At 33.9% G+C, this 19,604-nt stretch overlaps 2 protein-coding genes across 8 annotated transcripts in view; one reads left to right on the plus strand and one right to left on the minus strand.

The window, feature by feature from the left end:
- The window catches only part of LOC127061894 (S phase cyclin A-associated protein in the endoplasmic reticulum), a 54,015-nt gene extending 37,019 nt beyond the window's left edge, over window positions 1-16,996 (minus strand). For 2 of the 6 annotated variants that reach the window (XM_050989375.1, XM_050989374.1), the window contains exons 1-12: window positions 16,715-16,994; window positions 16,267-16,522; window positions 15,616-15,842; window positions 14,197-15,557; window positions 13,335-14,083; window positions 12,771-13,251; window positions 12,508-12,690; window positions 12,165-12,416; window positions 11,581-12,027; window positions 11,361-11,470; window positions 11,134-11,257; window positions 3,601-3,764 (exon numbers count right to left, since the gene is read on the minus strand). In XM_050989375.1, coding sequence (XP_050845332.1) covers window positions 3,601-3,764; window positions 11,134-11,257; window positions 11,361-11,470; window positions 11,581-12,027; window positions 12,165-12,416; window positions 12,508-12,690; window positions 12,771-13,251; window positions 13,335-14,083; window positions 14,197-15,557; window positions 15,616-15,826 — 4,082 coding nt within the window. In that variant the 5' untranslated portion in view covers window positions 15,827-15,842; window positions 16,267-16,522; window positions 16,715-16,994. Of the gene's footprint in view, window positions 1-3,600; window positions 3,765-11,133; window positions 11,258-11,360; window positions 11,471-11,580; window positions 12,028-12,164; window positions 12,417-12,507; window positions 12,691-12,770; window positions 13,252-13,334; window positions 14,084-14,196; window positions 15,558-15,615; window positions 15,843-16,266; window positions 16,576-16,714 lie in introns of those variants that run through there. The other 4 variants (XM_050989369.1, XM_050989376.1, XM_050989373.1 and 1 more) reach the window with 4 other exon arrangements.
- Window positions 16,997-17,160: 164 nt separating this feature from the next.
- LOC127061904 (ubiquitin-conjugating enzyme E2 N) lies at window positions 17,161-19,604 on the plus strand. Of its 2 annotated transcripts, none has more exons than XM_050989406.1 (3): window positions 17,161-17,656; window positions 18,728-18,985; window positions 19,192-19,604. In XM_050989406.1, exons 2-3 carry the CDS (start codon window positions 18,741-18,743, stop codon window positions 19,400-19,402), a joined length of 456 nt encoding a protein of 151 aa, XP_050845363.1. In that variant the 5' UTR covers window positions 17,161-17,656; window positions 18,728-18,740; the 3' UTR covers window positions 19,403-19,604. The 2 variants fall into 2 exon arrangements, with proteins under 2 accessions (XP_050845363.1, XP_050845364.1); XM_050989407.1 differs by lacking the exon at window positions 17,161-17,656 and adding an exon at window positions 18,071-18,468.

The raw sequence follows: 19,604 nt of genomic DNA on the forward strand, positions 1-19,604 counted from the left end.
TAAAAATCGTGACGTGGCCTTTCTTACATCGGCAGGAAATTAATCATAATAATCCTGGTTGCGCTGTACTAACGTTAACGTTACAACGCAACTCAACGATAATTTCGATCGCACCTTCGTCATTCATTATCCATATATACATATCATACATACATACATACATATATATATATATATATATATATATATATATATATAACCTCGTACTTATATAAATATATAAGTACGAGGTTACTAAAGTTCCATCGGCAAAAATTGCACTTTCACCAGTTAGTACGAAGTACTCGTGTAAGATCATTTTTCAAAAATCATAGTTCACCCCTTTTCCTCCCTCATAACTCCACCAAACCGATCACCCATCTACCTATCCACCCTTTACTCTAAATACATAATAATTTTCATTAACGAGAAAATCGAATTTTTAGTCACTTGAAACGTCCCACCGCCATTACACGATTATTTGTCGACGATGAAAACATTTTATTCTACATATATTCCGAAAAGATTTTTTATTGAAATTATCTCTGACTATTCGTTGAAAGATAAACATTTTTAAGGAGATTAATATGTGTATGTAAATGTGGAACGTGGATACACTTACATATTTCATTCGATGCGTTTTAATAAATAATCTTGGCGATGAGACTTCTACGGTGCTTTTTTCTTTTTCTTTTTTTAGTTGCTACACTTGTCGAGCAGCGGCGCCACTCGACGGAATTAAAATCTGAGAACTCGATACTGAGATACGATAAAAAAAAAATTTTTTTTTTAACTCCATATCACATTATTTTATATACATATATATATATATATATATGTGTGTGTATATATATATTTATTATATGCTGAAGATCGAAATAAAAATCGAAAAATATATAAATGTTTATGGAACTCTACGAAAACATTTTCAAAGTCCTTTGAACCTTTGCGGATATATATTAAGTACACAGTAATATGAACTCAAAGGGTTCGAACGACGTTTTGGGGGGTCCACGAGAAGGAAGTTGACCCAGGTGTATTTCGTCTTCTCGGCAACGATCGTATGGATCTCGAGAAGACACAGATTCGAAGGAAAACACAGTTTGCGTTTCGTCACTGTTTTTCACTCTCGCAGTATTAGGTTCTTCGTTCAATCGGTAAGACAGTGTACTTCTACTTTCTTTTTTTCTACTTTTTGTTATTTTGGTTTATTTTTTTATTTTCATCGGGGGTGGTCCTCCGTCAACTTTGAAAAGCGCGTCAACCGTTGTCTTCTTCAAACGATTCCGTTTCGTTCCTTTTCTTTTTTGTTCTTTTTTCTTTTTCTCTTTCTTTCTTTAAAGCAAGAAAATCGCGAGGCATATAAATAAAATGAAATCTTTAAAACGAACGGAAACAAATACGCCGTGAATTCGTTGGTAAAATCTTTCTTTCTTTTTGTAAATTTCGTAGAAGAAAAAAAAGAAAAAGGAAAGAGGAAAAAAATTATTGTAAAATAATAGATCGAGATTAATTTAACGGGAATGAAAATCTTATCGCACAAGGTAGGACAGACTTTTTAAGAGGAATAACATTCGAAGGAAAAGCCCTGCATAAAACGAACTAAGTTCGTCGACTTTGCGAGTACCGTACAAGCTCATTCGCTGTGCAAACAGACCCGAACTAATCCCCATTTATTTCGTCGACGAGTCATTTTTAAATACGATTCTATTTATCCTTCGCGAGAAACACACACACACACACACACACACACGTACACACGGAAAAGAGATTTGGTTTCCCATAGAAATACATTTTCATGAGCAAGTGTCGATGTATAGGGTGGGCCAAAAGTTTCCAAATGATTTTACAAATCAATTATTCTCTTGCGCTATTAATTTTAAACCACGTTTTTGTTCAGAAAAAAAAAGAAAAATGGAAGAAACATCCTACGCTTGCAGTTATCAAATCTCAGAGAAAAAGAATAAAAAAGGATAAAGAAGAAAAGAGAACGTAGTCTGAAACGTTATGACAAAAAAAAAAAAAGAAAAAAGAAAGAAATTGTTTTTTTTAAAAACATCGAAGAACTTTTGGACCACCCTGTACTCGTACATCTATACAATACCTACGTAATGTTACGTTGAGAAGCAAGAGTTAAAAAAAAAGAAAGAAAGAAAAAAAAAAGAAAAGCAAAGGAAAACGAAAAAAGGAAAAAGAAAATAACAAACTTACACATCGAAATCCGCGCGATTTTTCTCCCTTTCGAAACATCGTTATTTCTCTTTTAATGGCCGCGCGTAAAGAAAAAAAAAAAAAAGAGAGAGAGAAAAGAAAAAAAGCTTATTAGCCGAGATTAAGCTACGTTAATAAGTTCGTTAATAAAAATGTTATAACAATGGTGGGAGAGAATCCTAATTAAAAAAGAAAAAAAAAAAAAGGAAGAAAGAAGAGAAAAAAGAAAAAGAAAGTGAAGAATGAAGAAATAATTAAAAAAAGAAAAATACAAAGACAAAACGAGTCGTTGCAAAAAAGATAAAAAAAAAAGAAAATGAAAGAATGAAAAAAAATAGGAAAGCTCGAGTAGTACTCGAAGTTAGCGACGGGGCGGTTAAAAAATGGCGACGGGATCTTTCAAATGACTAAACGCAAATTGTTTGACTTCTCAAAGTGCTTCCGACGTTTCACGCCTCATTGAACTTCGCTTTCTCTCTCTCTCTCACACACACACACACACACACACACACACACACACTTTCTCTCAGTACTACCTCTCTCAGCTTTCTTAGAAACAATGAAGATAATAATGTAAAAATAATAAGAATATATGTACATATACATACATACGTACATATATATATATATATATATATATATATATATAAAATATAAAAAAGAAGAACTCAAAGGCGATTAGAACATACTACTCTATTCTATGAGATGGCGGCGGCCATTTACGATCAAACCTTAAAAAAACACGAAAACAAAAAAAACAATAATAAAAAGCAGGAAAAAAAACAAAATGCTCGACTACTTCCAACAACAGCGTGTTATTATATCGTAGACGAGACACGATTGCAATTTCATCGCGTCTAATGCTCATGGTAATTATGTGGATATAGCGTCGCGTCCATTACAAACTCTACGTAAGAAATAAAACGCAAGAGCAATTTTACGGTACGATTAGGTTAACCATTGGAATCGCATTACTACCGTTGACGGTAACGATTATTTTAATGGCACGGTCGTTAAATAATAAACTCGAATGACGAGCACTACCTCCTAGAGCCGTGATATTCACACGAACAAATTTAATTTTTATTAAAATGCGCGACGACTTTGATTCATCGATTTCGATTGAAGAATTTTTTTGTTTTTTTACTTTTTTCTATTCTTTTTTCTTTCCTTTTATTATTATTATGATTGTTATTATTACTATTTATTTATTTATTTATTTATTTTGATTTTTTAAAATGGAACCACTAGTCGCCACGAGAGATCGTGATCGATCATATTTATTACTTATTACGATGAAGTCGACGATTAGACTATGATGTATCATACATCGAATATCGTAATGTTTAAAGAGACGACGTATTTATGTAAAATATAATAAATATTTAGAATAAAATTTGAATTACTCACCCAGCAATATCCTGCACTCGACTTTGTAACGTTGACTTCTCGAAGGGCTCTTCGGGGATCAAACTACAGAACAACTGTGCCATTCCAGAGGCAACGATACTATTTCCCGTCGAATTACCGAGTGTTTCCTGCGCCTGTATGTGATCGTCCAAATCCGTGAGAGTCTGCAAAGTTAATAAATAAATAAAAAAGAAACAATAATAAATAAACGAGAGAAAAAATATTTCAAAAATTTTATCAATAATTTTATCAACAATTGACATTTGGTATGATTAATGTGAATCTAACGAAATATAACAACAATATATATATATAAAATACATAATATATATTAGAATACATATTAACAATAATATATATGTATATATATATATATATAGAATACATAGTAACAATAATATATATCTATAACACATATAAATAAATATATTAGAATTTTTTTTTCAATTAACTGCTATTTACAGAGATCACAGAGAGACACCGATCGGGTGGGTGGTCTTATGTTGCTCTGTACCATGCGGATCACCCGGATGCAAGAGAGAAGGCAAATTCCTGGCACGTTGAGTCATGAATGCCAGAGGCATGCTTGACCGAACCGATCGTACCGAAGGAAACGTATACGTAGGATTTAGGAGCTTCTAAATTACGGGCAAGAAAGCCGAAGAGAACATTGATAAGAATGTCGGAGATTGAAATATGGAAGAGCTAAGAGCTTCGACGTCGATTCGTTCGTCTCGATAAACTCTGAGCGAGAAGTAGTTCCATGTAGGAAAAATAAAGTATAAAAAAAAAAAAAGAATCAATCAGAAAAAGAAAAGAAAAAAGAAAAGAAAAAAGAAAAGAAACGAAGAATAGAAAATGTTTCGATACCGTCTAGAAGAACACTTAACGATATTAAATCATAAATTATTGACAAATAATATTTCATAGGAAATATACTTTTTTTTTCTTAATTTTATACAATATGATCTTTCTATTTCATAATAATTAATAAAATAACATGCTTAATTACGATTATTAATAATGCAAGATAATTGTAATAAAGGTATCATTGGTTCAAATTTTATGAAATCCCATAAAGCCCGATTGGATTAGTCTCGATAGATATTTATTGACAAATAATTTTTGAATATAAAGGAGAACAATTTTTTTTCAAATTTTCTACAATACATCTCTTTCTCTCTCTCTCTCTCTCTCCATAATTATTATTAAGAAAATAATTTAGTTAATTACGATCATTTAATAAACATCAAGCACGTATCACCAGCTTATATTTTATAGAAACACCATTCATTGTGTCTCTGGTTGAGCGAGTCTCTCTCTCTCTCTCTCTCTCTCTCTCTCTCTCTCTCTCTCAAAAAAAAAAGTAAAAAAAAAAAGAAAAGAGAGAGAAACGAACGAGATAAGGGTCAGAGACCGAGCGAGCCATCGCATGCGCGAAAGGTAGCGAAATAATCTCTAAGGAAACATTAAAAAGCGGTTTGACCAGGGCCTTTGACAAATTTAATCCCACATCTTGAGTCCACGTAAAATGACTACCAGGAACTGCCGATCTTCTCTCGGAGACCGTGAAATCAAATCTCGGGCGGGCCGAACTTTCGGAAATTCACGCATAATGCATGCAAATCGTATTCTCGCGAGTAGATGGAGAAAAAAGAGAGAATAAGAGAATAAGAGAGTAAAAGAGAAAGAGAGAGAGAGAGAGAGAGAGAAGGTGGTGGGAGGGTTGTAGGAAGGGGGAGGGGGTTAAGACATCGCATAAAGAAGCTGTACGAGGACGAGAATTCTTTCTATCTTCTTTCTTCCATCTTTTTTTTCCCTTTTTTTTTTCTTTCTTTCTTTTCTTGACGATATGACTTCAACGAAGGGGAATATTTAAAATCTCTCTCTGTCTCTTTTTTTCTTTCTCTCTCACGAGACGATAATAACGAAAGAAAGAAGGAAGGAAGAAGTATAATAGATATAAGATTTCTTTCGTCGATCTCGACGAATAGTGAAAAAAAAATGAAAAGGAAAGGGGAAAAGAAGAAACAAAAGGCAAAATTATAAAGTAAAAAAATAGAAATAAAAGAAAAAAAAAAGAGAAAACAAAGGAAAACGAAAGGATACAAAAAACAGATGCAAAAAACGGCGGGGGTAGGAAACTTGGATAGAATCGAGAAGGGAAAGCGACTAAAAACAAAGGGACTAAAAACAAATTGAGAAACATGAGATTTATACGAGATAAATTTTGCAAATTTGTTCTCACTAGGACGTAAGTAGTGTTATGTATGAAAAGAAAAAAAGAAGATTATTCGAAAGTATATACTCTTAGAGTGTATACATATATATATATATACACGCATACGTACATGTATACATACATATATATATATATATTTATTTACACATATAAATCATGGATCGTACCCTAGTGTAAAGTCAATGAAAAAAAATCCATATAAGTCTTCCTGTGTAATGGACCACGCTCGCCATCATTTTTCCTAGGTCGACTTAATAATAGTATAGCTTCGGCCAATTTCCATTTCTCTTTCTTTCTCTTTCTCTCTTTCTCTCTCTTTCCTTTCTCTTTCTATCTATCTATCTTACAAAAACGATTTCTTTTCCCTACATATTGGAAGAGTCCGAGTAAGTCGAAAGGGCGATCCAGTCGGTGAGCATTTCGCGAAGGAAGTAACGTAACGCGCGAACGATAATCAAAAGTTGCACACGGTCCATGTCGAACAGCAATAAAGATAAAGTCAAATGTTCGTATATAAATACTATAAAGAACCGAAAGGACCTACGCCCGTTCGAATTCGATGCAGACAAGTTTATCGGGACTTTTTACGAGTTGGAAGAAAAAGGATAGTGATATTCTCTCTCTCTTTCTCTCTCTCTCTCTCTCTCTCTCTCTCTCTCTCTCTCTCTCTCTCTCTTCTTCCCCTTACCCTTACAAAAAAATAAAAAAAAAACGAAAAAGTGTATGTGTGTGTGTGTATATATATATACACACACACATATATATATTCATCTCTTTTATCATCTCAGCTGAAGCTGAGAATCGAATTGTTTCGTCTACAAGTACATATATATATATATATATATATATATATATATATATATACACATAGATGCGTTATACATAAGATATTTTATTGATCTATGAAAGAGAGAAAAAGTACGAGAGAATGAGAGAGAAAGAGAAAGAGAGAGAGAGGTTCGATATGAACTCTCTTTATCGAGAAAAGAAAGCGGAAGCTCGTCCTTAAAATTGCTTCTAGAATGGGGAACAACGACAAAAGATTCGTAGCAAGCGTTATGTCCTCGAAACGCGAGCTCGAATGGAAGTGACGACAATGGCACCCTGCGTGTGTCGCGTGCGTCCATTCTCTATCTCTTTCTTTCTCTCTCTCTCTTTCTCTCTCTCTCTCTTCTGTCCTCTATCCTATATCTCTCTTTTTCGCTTTCTCTTTAAGGACATGGACGCGAACTGACTTCGAGTGCATAGGGACGAGAGGAAGTCCTCGAGAAGGAAGAATTTTTGTTATACAGAATCCATTACGCTTTTCACGTTCCCCAAACGTGTAATTATGTGCTCGAGATAGTTGTATCTACGCGCGTGTGAATGTGTGTGGCTGTGTGTGTACCTGAATTTTGTCGATGCATATGTATTTTGAAAATAAAAGATTGATCTAAATATAAATTTTTAAGATCAACGATGATCTAAAAATTTTATCGATGAATTTTTAAATGTGTGTGTGTGACTTGTTACGATCTTGTCAAGGTATTATTGGTATTATAAGAGTAATCGTTAATTGATAAGAAAATATTCGATAAAAAGTAACAAATTTTTGTTATTATATATAGATAGTACTATATAGATAGTACTATGAGTATCGTCTATATAGTATCGATGTAATAAATATTTGAAATAGATAGCGTCAATAAGAATCATAAATGATTATACTGATTGATTCATCGGAAAGAATACTTGAAATTATAGTTAGTATAGATATCTCGTATATGCATCTATACTAACGTGGATTATTATATTATGATATAAATATAAGTATATCTATATTATCTATTTACTAAAAGCTAGTATAGATATATAAATAAACTGCATAGATATTAATGCGTGTATATTAATAAGTTAACATAGATATTTATATCCATAAAAAATAAGATAAGCGTATCTACGCTATCTTGTAATTCATTATAATACAACTATAGTAATATCTGTAATCCATAGTAATCTATCTGTAATATCAAACAATGTAATTATAATAAATCTATATAACTGTAAATAAAAATCAACAATAATAATAATATTAATAAAACATAACGATAACGATTGTAACAAAAATAATAAATACTAACAAAAATAATAAAACCAAAACTGTGAATGAGCGAATGTGTGAGAAAGAGATCGAGAAAGAAATTGAGAAAAAGAGAGAGAGAGAGAGAGAGAGAGAGAGAGAGAGAGAGAGAGAGAGAGAGAGAGAGAGAGAGAGAGAGAGAAAGAATAGACAAGAAGGACAAGAAGGACAAGACAAAAGATTAGGCAGACCTCTCGAAAAATTGAGCTTGATGGAAGTGGAGACGAAGAAAGAACAAGAAGAAGAAGAAGGAGAACAAAAACAAGAAGAAGAACAACAAGAACAAGAAGAAGAAGAAGAAGAAGAAGAAGAGAAAGAGAAAGAGAGAAGTACCCACGCACATTCTCGTCGCTAACGCAGCATCAGCAGCCGCCACGCTCCTTTCACCGTATAACGCGATCTGCTTCGCGCGCTCGCGTTAAGTTTCTACGTTGCGTGGTATGTATATATATATATATATATATATGTATGTATGTATATGTATATGTGTATGTGTGCGTGACGTCACTAAAAGCTCTCTCTCGCCGCTAATGCATTGCGTTGGAGGAGGTGCTGCTGTCGGAGGACTGTGAGAGGGGTTTCTAAGGGAGAACGGAAGGTCTCTCTCTCTCTCTCTCTCTCTCTCTTTTTCTCTCTTACTATGTATGATATATATATGTGTGTGTATGTGTATGTTGTGTATATTCTACAGAGCGTGAAGTATAGCCACTGAAATCGCGCCAGTTCGGAACGATTGCCGGTCGATCGAACAAAGGGAGTCGTATCGAAGAGAACTCGCATGCTCGAGAAATGGAGGAGGTGGAGGTAGAAGAGGAGGAGGAGGAGGAGGAGGAGGAGGAGATGGTAGTATGGTAGTAGAATTGTTTCACGAGTTAGAAACGTTAAAGTCTGTTGAGATTTCCTTATATCATTCCTTCGAATATTTTCGATATGGGATCTTTTGTATTCTTTGTTTGTCTTTTCTCGTTAGATATTTTTCTTCTTTTTTTCTTTTCTTTTTTTCTTTTAATATTATTTATCTTCTTTCTGTTTATTCTTTCTTTCTTTATGTCTTTCCTTTATTTTCTTTTTTATATATGTAGCATGTGTATGTAGAAATGAATGATTTATCGATTGTAATAATTAGTCGTTTCTAAAGAAATTATGAGAAATGTATGATATTAGAAATTTGTATTTATTATGTTAGAACGATGCAAATGTTTATGTATTAAAAGCTTTTCCATCGGCTTCGTTCTTACGTATCGTAATTATTTCTTTTTGTATATTTTTGTATATAAATTGTATAGATGCAAATACGAAGTTATTTGATTTGTCATAATTATATAATAACGTAAAATTAAAGACAAAAACACACACACACACATATATATATATATATCATGATAGTATTATAATCGGATAAGAACACGTTTAAAAATTTTCTAGTAATATGCAAACGTTTTCAAATTTCTTTTTAAATTCCTTAAATATACATATCCAATATATCAAATCCATCATTTAATGATAGGTACAAAACAAAAATGTTTAATATTAAAATAATCTCGATTGAGAGAGTGAAAGAGAGAGAAAGACAGTCAATAATATTCTATGTACATAGATAAGAAAATTTTCATCTCATAAATAAAAGAAAAACTATCTTCGATCAAGTCAAGAATATATCATTAGGTACACGAGTCGTAAAATCGCCTCGCAGCCACTTAATCCTTATTTTGACAGGTCGGACAGGACAGACAGGATGACAAGGTGAGGCGGTCGTTTTACGTCCTGCGTCGTCGAAAGGCGATCCGATGAGAAGAAAAAAAAAAGAATAATAAAAAAAAAAAGAAAAAAAGAAAAAAGTAACATAAAAACCGGAAAAATAATCCACGGCGTTCATCTTGCTTTAGAGAAAATAAATAAAGAAAGAAAGAAAGAAAACAACGTCGTGTGCACTCGTGTTTCTCTCTCTCTCTCTCTCTCTCTCTCTCTCTCTCTCTCTCTCTCTCTTTCTGTCTTTCTCTCAGTGGTATTTATAATCCTTTAGTTGAGCTATGATCGTAACGAAGATTAGCGTCGTATTTTGATTAACGTGAATTTCCTTGTGTAAATATTATTTAAAAAATCTGATATCACTAATGCGTAATCAAAGTTGACATTTCAATATAATCGGAAATAAAGAAAATTCTATTGAAAAATATGATGTCAATAATATGTAATCGAAGTTGACGTTTCGAAATAATCAAAAGTAAAGAAAGTATTCTATTTAAAAAATATATATATATCGTAAAAGTATTAAAATATGCAAATTAAAAAATGTATATCAATAATATGTAATCAAATTCGTCGTTTTAAAATAATCAAAAAGGAAGAAAGATAAATAGATAAAGAGAGAGAGAAAGGAAGAAAGAAAGAGAAAGAGAGGGAGAGAGAGAGAGAGAGAGAGAGAGAAAATAAAATTGAAAGAACAAATCAATCACTCGTTAAGTGGTGAGGTACTTTAAAACTACTCGAAGAAAAGTGCGAGTTCGTAAAGAGATCGAAATAGAAGCCGTCGTTGAGCTTTTTATTCTCTCTCCTTCTACCTCTCTACCTCTCTCCCTCTCCCTCTTTTTTTTTCTCTTTTTCCGTTGGAGAACATAAAATCTCAGTAAAAGAAAATATAGGTGCCGGTCGTAAACGAGGTCGGGCTTTCAATGGTGAAAAGGTACGATGACATACGCGTGAATGGTGCTTCTTAAAAAGTGCTCCTTTCTACCCCTTGACTCGCGAAACATCGATTTGATGTTGCCTTCTTGTGGAAAAAGATGCATGTAAACAGATGTAGTAACGAAAAAGAGAGAGAAAGATGGATAGACATAGAGATAGAGATAGAGATAGAGATAGAGATGGAGAGATAGAGAGAAACAGAGAGAGAGAGAGAGAGAGAAGAAATAAGCGATGAAATCAGTTAAAACGTTCTGACTATTAACTTTTCAACATTTTTATATTTATCGTTGGAAAGTTAATTGAGAAGAGCCGTCTGTGAAAATACGCTTTTACTATCCTTTTTACTGTATGAAGAATTCTTTTTTTGCTATTTTTATTCTATCCTCTTTCTTTTTTTTTTCTTCTTTATCTTTTCTTTTCTTTTTTTTTATTCTTTTTTTTTATTCTTTTTTTTTTTTTTTACTTTCTTTCTTTTTCCTTAACTTACCTCTAAACGTTGTAAAAGAAGATCCAAAATCACGAGAACCTTGTTGCTCGATAGAATCACTTCGATGTTGTTTGCATTCCCGCTTATACCAGACTTGTACACTTTGCACAGCGAGATTATGCTCCTAAGAGATAGACAGACGTTATATTACGATAATTTGCTCTTGAACTTGAACTTTGGGGAAAAAATGAAAGATAACAAAAATTATCAGTCGGGTTTAAACTTACTTATTAGGTAAGCAGTGCGACGAATTTTGAACGTTTAAGCTTAAACTTAATAGATTTGTAAAAATGTCGAATCCGTTTAAGGACCTTAACACGTCTTGATCAAAAGGACACTAAAATGATTGAATCGAATAATTTATTATTATTAGTAGTAGTAATGATAGTAAAATAATCTGGCTTTTTTTTTTCTTTCTCTCTCTCTCTCTATATATATATAACTTACCGATTTCGACAAAGCTCTAGCAATTTCACCGAAACAACGTTCCAAAGTAGCAACGGCGATACTGGAGCCAGCGCTTTTCAAATAATTATACAATCTATCCAATTCCTTTAAATTCCGTCGAAACTTTACTTTGTTCGTAGACTCGAGGACAACCAAAGGAAGACTCTCGTTTTTCTGTGCGTTTTCCCATTCATGACCGCGAGAAGTAATACGTTGTTTTATTTTCCTACAACGACGTTTCAATGCCTTTTGTTTTTCCTTCAACGCTTTATTAACGACGTTCGAGCTAGTACTATTGGATGTTGGCGTCGAAACGTCACGTATTTGAGCTATATTGAATCGTTGAAGTTCGTCTCTCGATGGTTCTCTACCATCGTGTGCGTTACGTACAGCTTCGAGATGAGTTTTCCCTTTCAAATGACTCAGGAGATATACCTCGTTCGTAATCTGGGTATAAGTAATGAGACAACAAAGAATAAAAGAATAAATAAATAAATAAAAAAAGGAAAAGAAATTAACTTTCCCCTATTTCTAAATATGTACATATCTTGTAGATTTCAAATGAAACATCGGATAGAACTTACGTGTGTACCGCAGAGTGAACATTGCTTTTGAATAGGATAAGATTTGAGAGTGGGTGGAACTTCTTCCGATCTTAAAATAGAGGACTCGACGGCTCTTTGACGAATATGTTCTATATTTTCAACGTGCCGTCTAGCTGATTCTTGCTGCTTGTGAGCTATCTTTTTTTGTAATTCCTCTTGATTAGCTAACTGAGCCGCGTGAAGTGCCGACAATCTTTCTTCCCGATCTCTAGCTTTTTCTCTTGCTAGTTCCTAAATATTTAACATATAATTAGCTAAATCGACTCTATAGGAAAATAAAGAAATTTCTTTTTGATCGGACAAATATTTCTTATTTATTTACTTGACGTTCTTTCACTCTTTCAAGTTGCATTTTACCAACTCTCTCTTCTCGTTCACGTCTAGCTTGTTTCATCTTTTGTATACGCAATTGTCTCTCAGCTTCCAAAGCTCTTCTACGTTCCTCAGCGGCAGCTTCTTTCGCAGCTTTCTCTTCCTGACGTCTTTGACGTTCCTCTTGTATACCCTGTTGCGTTAAATTACAAACGTCAATATCAATTTCTTCATCGTTCGAAAATGTTTATCGTTTATTCCGACATTAAATACCTGCAATCTTTCCTCTTGTTCCTGACACAACGCCATAAAATCATGTCGTTTGTTTTGTGCTTCGAGTTCATTGATAAAAGCGATTTCTTTTAACTTCGAATCCTCATCGTGAGCTTTCCTTACTATCTCCAATAAATGCTGCGTTCTATTTTCCTCCGCTCTCTTAAGTTTCATCTCCATTCTGATTCTCTTGTCTTCTATCAATTGATTTTTTGCACTCTTCACATCCTCGACCTTGTTCAATAATTCCCTCAATCTTTGCGACTTTTCCATCAATAATTTTTGACGTTTGTGTTGAGCACATGCCTGTTTCGCTTGATATCTACGTAAAGTTTCGGGCAAGGATCGTTTTCTAGACGGTGAGGATAACTTTTGATGTAGCTCGAGAGCTCGTCCAGGATGACGTGCAACGAGTGCTTGTAACTGCGCAAGAACATCGACTCGTTCTGCCCATGACATACCTTCCAACATATTTTCGTATCTGTAAAAACAACGTCGATAAACACGGATGTATGAAATATAAATAAACGAAATTATCGAGATATGTTTTTGTTTCGTTCGTACCTATCTTCTAAACTGATATCGTCGGAGACAGCATCGATTACTACCGATTGCTCGTCCTCTATCTCAAGAACCATTTCTCCATCGGTTTCATCGGTTTCAGTGTCAATGTCGATATCGGTAGATTCTAATTCTAAAATTTGCCTTTGCAAAGAAGCTTCCTCGTCCGACAATTGTTGGGATCTTTGAGAATCCGCTTCTTCGGTCTTCCTTTCCTCTTCTAAAATGATCCGTTCTCTTTCAGCTTGAGCGGCCATGAACTGTTGTATACGTTTTTCAAGTAACTCAGCATCGCTTTTGAAAATTGCTGCGATCATCGATGTAGAATTGGTATCGTTTATCGACAATGCAGGAGTCTTCTTGACGTTGCTATCCCAAGCGGTTTTAACTTTGTTACCATTTAAAACAGATTCTCCTTTGACTTTCTCCACCTCGTTGTTTATATTTTTCCCAGCTTTCCCTACCACACACTTTTTCTTTTGTTTATTCCCATCGGGTGTAAAACAATTCTTCTTATTTCGTTCGGAAGGACTTTCTATGGATAAAGCTGGCAAGGATGTAGCTGTACTTGGTTTATGAAAACGTGTCGACATATTTAAATTGTGAGTACTCCCTCTTCTATAACGACTTCGAACCGTTTGCCAGCCATCACCTTCGTCTTTAGGTTTAACGTTACTCGTTTGTTTCGTTAATACTTCTACCGAACCGTTTATATCGTTATCTTGAGTTTTCTTCGACAAACTCTCATTGCCCTATGAAAGAAACAAATATAGGAAAAAAATTTTAAGATTTGTATTCGTTTCGTACACACACACACACACACATTCATTTGAATAAAAAATATAAATATACACGTTACAAGTACCTTCCTCTCCAATTGTTGAGGTCGACGTCTGATTATAACAGATGTTCCTGGTCTGGCTTTATTTGCAGATGATACGGTTCTGTCGCTCAAAGTTGTTTTACTTCTGGTGAATTTAGGTGTTTCTGATAAATTTGTTGTTTGTTCATTAGATCGTCTACGCGATGATACCGTTGAATATGCAGCTTGGTTCGTATTATGCGCTTCTTTGTTCGAATATTTTGTAATTAATTTATTATCTATTTTGTCAGCATTTATACATTGCTTATTTGTTTTCTGCTTTATTTTATTCGATTCTATCGTATTTTTTGCGTTTTTTGAGGCTACCGTCGTATCGATATTTTGTGTTTGCAATTTATTGTTAACTTGTATCATCTTATTATCCACGTTTACATTTTCTATAATGATTTTACTTTCGTTATTGTCTATATTCTGTTTAGTACCTTTGGTATTAATATCATTTTTTCTCAATTCTGTGTTCTTTTTATTAGGTATCAATGTAATCTCTGATTTACTTCGATCGCTAAGCTTACCATTTGTTTCATTCTCCTTAATCGTCTTATCCATCGATTCCACGTTTTGATAGATACTTGATTTCACATTTTTATTATTAATACAAGTTTGTTTCTCAATCGCTAAATTCGAATCCGATGTTTTCAAAGTACTTACATTTTGTGATGAATTTTTACTTTGTTTTGCAATGTTTCTTGTATCTGCCTTATTTTTAGAATCACATGCATCTTCGCTTGTTGCTTTATTATCTATTAAACTATTTCCATTAGCTTTTGCATTTGTTGCAGGTTTTACAAGAGCTTTATTAATAGTTTTGGATGCTATGCATCTTTCTTTGTTGGACGATTGATTCATACCTCTCTCTATCACATTCTTCCTTTTTTCTTTAATATTTGTCGAATTGTTTTTAGAGACGTTATTCTTATTATCCTTTATTATTTTATGTAACGATTCCTCTTTTATATGATTTATTTTATTGTCTGTAACCATGGGTTTTATCTCTGAAATAACTTGATCGATAGGACTTCTGCATGTGGATTCTGGCGGACTTATCCTTTGTAAAGGGCTAGTCGATTTTGGAATTATAGTTGAATTCCAAATACGACAAGGGGAAGTCTTCCTTACTTCCCAAGCCAAAGGCGTACGCCTTAATGGTGGTGGAGAATTTTCATACGCCCATTTAACTTTGAACCATTCTATTAAATTATGGAAGTCTTTTGTATAATTTTCCAACACTAAAATTACTTCCTTGCATTCAGAAATATTTTCATCTTCTTCGCACGTTTGATATATACCGTCTACCGCTCTTTGTAAATTTCCAAATAGAAAAGCCCAATATCGAGCTTGTAATTCTGAAAGAAAAAAAATTTTTACACTAAGGCCAAAATTAAATAAGTACAAACGACGTACCAGACTTTTTGTCTCGACCAGTGGAAGCCGATCTCACTCTGGAGGCTGGTTTCATAGTTCTCTTCATAGATCCAGATTGAACCACTCTTGGTACACTAGGTGGTTTCCTTGTTACTTTCTCTGTATTATTTGTACCAACTGGTACATTAAAAGCAATTAGATTTCTTGCTGCACGACCTTCTTCTTGTATAAGCAATCTGACATCAGCCATTTTTAATCTAATTTATCTACAAATAAATAAAACAAATATTGTGTGAAAATATAAAATAATTAACAAAGAATTTATGATAAATTTTTGTCAAACAAATTAAATTATAATATTCGATGCTTTTATAATCTTGAAGATAAATTAAATAAAAATTTATTCACGAATATGTTGCCAACATTTTTTTTCTATAAAGAGAAAAGTCAATCGTCAATCGATGAGGTTACCTTATGTAAATATTAACAATAATCCAATGTATCATCTCGATAAACGAATGTGATATATTATTATCTAAACAAATACGCTTATAATGGATTAACAAAAAAATAATATCTTAAAATATCATCAGTTTTAATCAAAAAAATGAAAATTTTTCGTTTCACAAAATCTTCCACTTGTCAATCTCGAAACGGATAATATTTACACAAGAATACATAGTGACCCACCTGCGTAGTAAACAAAAGTGTATTCTTTTTAATGACATCGGGTTTAAAGTACTCTTTTGCAAGGATAGAACATGAACGTCATTCTGACAATACTGTGCAACGTTATTGTATATATCACGTCACATATTCAAACAAACAATCTCCATGATAAACTTCATGACTGTTTTTGCTTCTACCACTAACTATGATGCCTCTATTGTTCTTCGGACAAACTCTATCCATTCGCATCAAAACCTAACGCCATCTGTTCTTGATACTATAACAGAAAAAAAAAATAATTATAATAAAATAAGAAAAAAGAACAGAAAACTATCGAGAAGTAGAAAATTATATGCTACACACACATATATATATACATATATCATATATATATATATATATATACATCTAAAAACCAAACTTATTTTTTCGTAACGTAATGTTATAATCAATATGAAGTATAAAATACTCTCGTTTCATGTAGTAAACCGAATAAATGAACTTCTCTGTTACGAGGTACGAAATACCAGACATATTTCGCGTTTTTTGTACCAGCGATAATAAGTAAATTTGAAAGTGTAATTAGCACTTGAATGTATTGCGCATTGAAAAATTTTCTACTCGTCGCGCTACTCGAATATTTTCTTGAAACGATTCACGCGCGTTCGCGAAGAAAGAGAGAAAGAGAAAGAGAAAGAGAAAGAGAAAGAGAAAGAGAAAAAGAAGGAGGAAGAGAAAGAGAAAGAATGAGTGACTGATAGAGTAAGCGCGCGCAAGAAAGAGAGAGAAAGAGGAAGAGGGAAGGAGAGAGAGAAAGAGAGAAAATACAAGCTTAGTTCCTAATCGGCACTGTAGACGGCGCGACGATATCCGACGCTAGTGGCGCTCCTATCGACGGCAGGGATGTAACATGAAGAGTCCAAGCTCCGCCGTAGAATGAATTTGGTTTCCCTGATTAGCAACGCTTCATCGAGGCATAACCACGGTATATCGCGGGGGGTTGGTTATACACGCACGCACGGCTGGTAAAAAGACCGAAGCCGATTTTTCGGTCGGCCGGGAAGCCGACGTCACGACGGGAAAATAAAATCTCTCATCGATAGAAGAAACGAAGAGAACAAAGTTATAAATCTTAATCGTAAAGAAATAAGAGAGGGAGAGAGAGAGAGAGAGAGAAAGAGATAAAATATCTCATTTTAAAGAGAGTCTTCTAGAAGAAAAGAAGAAGAAGAAGAAGAAGAAGTAATAGAAGAAGAAGAAGAGGTGGAGGAGGAGGAGGAGGAAGAAGAGGAAGAAGAAGAAGAAGAAAAAGAAGAAAAAGAAGAAGAAGAAGAACAGAGACCGGGAGGAGGCGAACGAAACTGCCAGATTTGCAGGACCGACGCGTATATATTTACGGAAAATAAGGATCGTACGTATGACTCGATACTATTGTGATTCGTCTCTCTCCGCAACCCTTTAAGTTCGTTGTCGTCGTCGTCGTCGTCGTCGTCGTCATCGTCGTCGTAGCTGTCGCCGCTGTCGTCGTCGTCCCTTGAGATTAAAACTTTTCGCACGTACATATATACGATTACTCTCGCGACGAAAGGAGAGTAATACAATGTGTGCCCAATACGTCTCTCTTTCCACTCTTTGTTTATTATAGAGCTTTATTATTATCCTTCGACAACTTGAAAAGAAAAAAAAAAATATCGTATATCGACTAGGATAAATATTTCGAGTAATATCCTTTGTCACGAGTTTATTTTTTTTTCTTCTCTCGAATAAGAATAATACTTCTTTTTTTTCTTTCTCTCTCTCTCTCTCTCTCTCTCTCTCTTTTCGAACGTTGATCCACAAAAGGTACACGACGGTACCGACTTTTCAATGTTTTCTCTCTTCTTTTTCTCTCTCTTTCTCTCTCTCTCTCTCTCTCTGTCTCTTTCTCTAGTTTTCTCTCTCTCTCTCTTTCTCTCTCTCTCTCGGTCTTTTTTCTTTGTCAGTTCGTAGACAGCCGGATGAAACGCGTTTCCCGTGTAACCATGCATACGCGTTCAACGTGACAAGCTGTCAATGTGCTGCTTTATTCTCATCGTTATTCTCTCTCAACAATGACACTTTCGCCAAAAGTATATCGATTTACGTGTTGAAACGCGTGACGATGAATCCTTATAATCATAGGAATTATTTGATTTCTCTCTTTTCTATTTTTTATATAATCATCGACCGTTCCTTGTAGTCAAGGTGATTGTTAAATAATCAGTTCCGACTCTTACTCGTGCTTGTTCTCCTCTGTTGGGTATTCGTATAATGATTATTTATTATATTCCATAGATCTATGGTCTAGATAAAAAAATTAGTTATCTTGCACAAGTTATATTTGGTTTCTCTCTATTTCAATTATTCGATGTTAGTAGTATCGTCAAGATTTAAAGATCTCATCGACTCTAATATTTTTTGTTATAAGAAAGGTTTAAAATATCTTTTGTTTATTATCTCATAGAATTTTGTAAAATATGGCTGCATTACCACGAAGAATTATCAAAGAGACTCAAAGATTAATGCAAGAACCTGTTCCTGGTATAAGCGCCGTTCCAGATGACACAAACGCTAGATATTTTCATGTCATTGTAACGGGACCTGAAGACTCGCCGTTTGAAGGTGGTTTATTTAAACTCGAGTTGTTCCTACCAGAAGATTATCCAATGTCTGCCCCTAAAGTGAGATTTATAACCAAAATTTATCATCCAAATATCGATAGGTAAGTATATCAATTTATATCGTTTTACATTTTAGTTTTATCAAGATTTGCTTTTATACGTTGGCTTTAAAAAAGTTGTATTTATATATATATATATATAAATTCATTTGGATGTAAGATATTATGCAGATGAAAAGAAATCCTTGAAAAAGAAAAAGTTTCTTTGATGCATGATAAATAATATATTAATTTACATTTGACTTTAGATTAGGCAGAATTTGTCTAGACATCTTAAAGGATAAGTGGAGCCCTGCTTTACAAATTAGAACGGTTCTTCTGTCTATACAAGCACTTTTGAGTGCACCAAATCCAGATGATCCTTTGGCAAATGATGTAGCTGAACTTTGGAAAGTTAATGAAAGTGAAGCGATACGTAATGCCAAAGAATGGACCCGGAGATACGCAATGGACAACTGATCTCAGCTTTGTCAAATCATTCGCAACACAAAGCAACGTTACCCCTTTTGTCCCAGTTTATTCGTCACCTTACCCGCACTAGCTGCATATCCTGCACCTGTGTCCACGATTTTGCTATAAAACCAATAAAAGTTTTGTAAGAGTAAATAGAATGGAACTGTATTTTCTATATTGTGGGAAATACAAAAACATCTTATTTAGA

The sequence above is a fragment of the Vespula vulgaris genome, chromosome 2, assembly GCF_905475345.1.
Source record: "Vespula vulgaris chromosome 2, iyVesVulg1.1, whole genome shotgun sequence".
In the NCBI taxonomy this organism is placed as follows: Eukaryota; Metazoa; Arthropoda; class Insecta; order Hymenoptera; family Vespidae; genus Vespula; species Vespula vulgaris.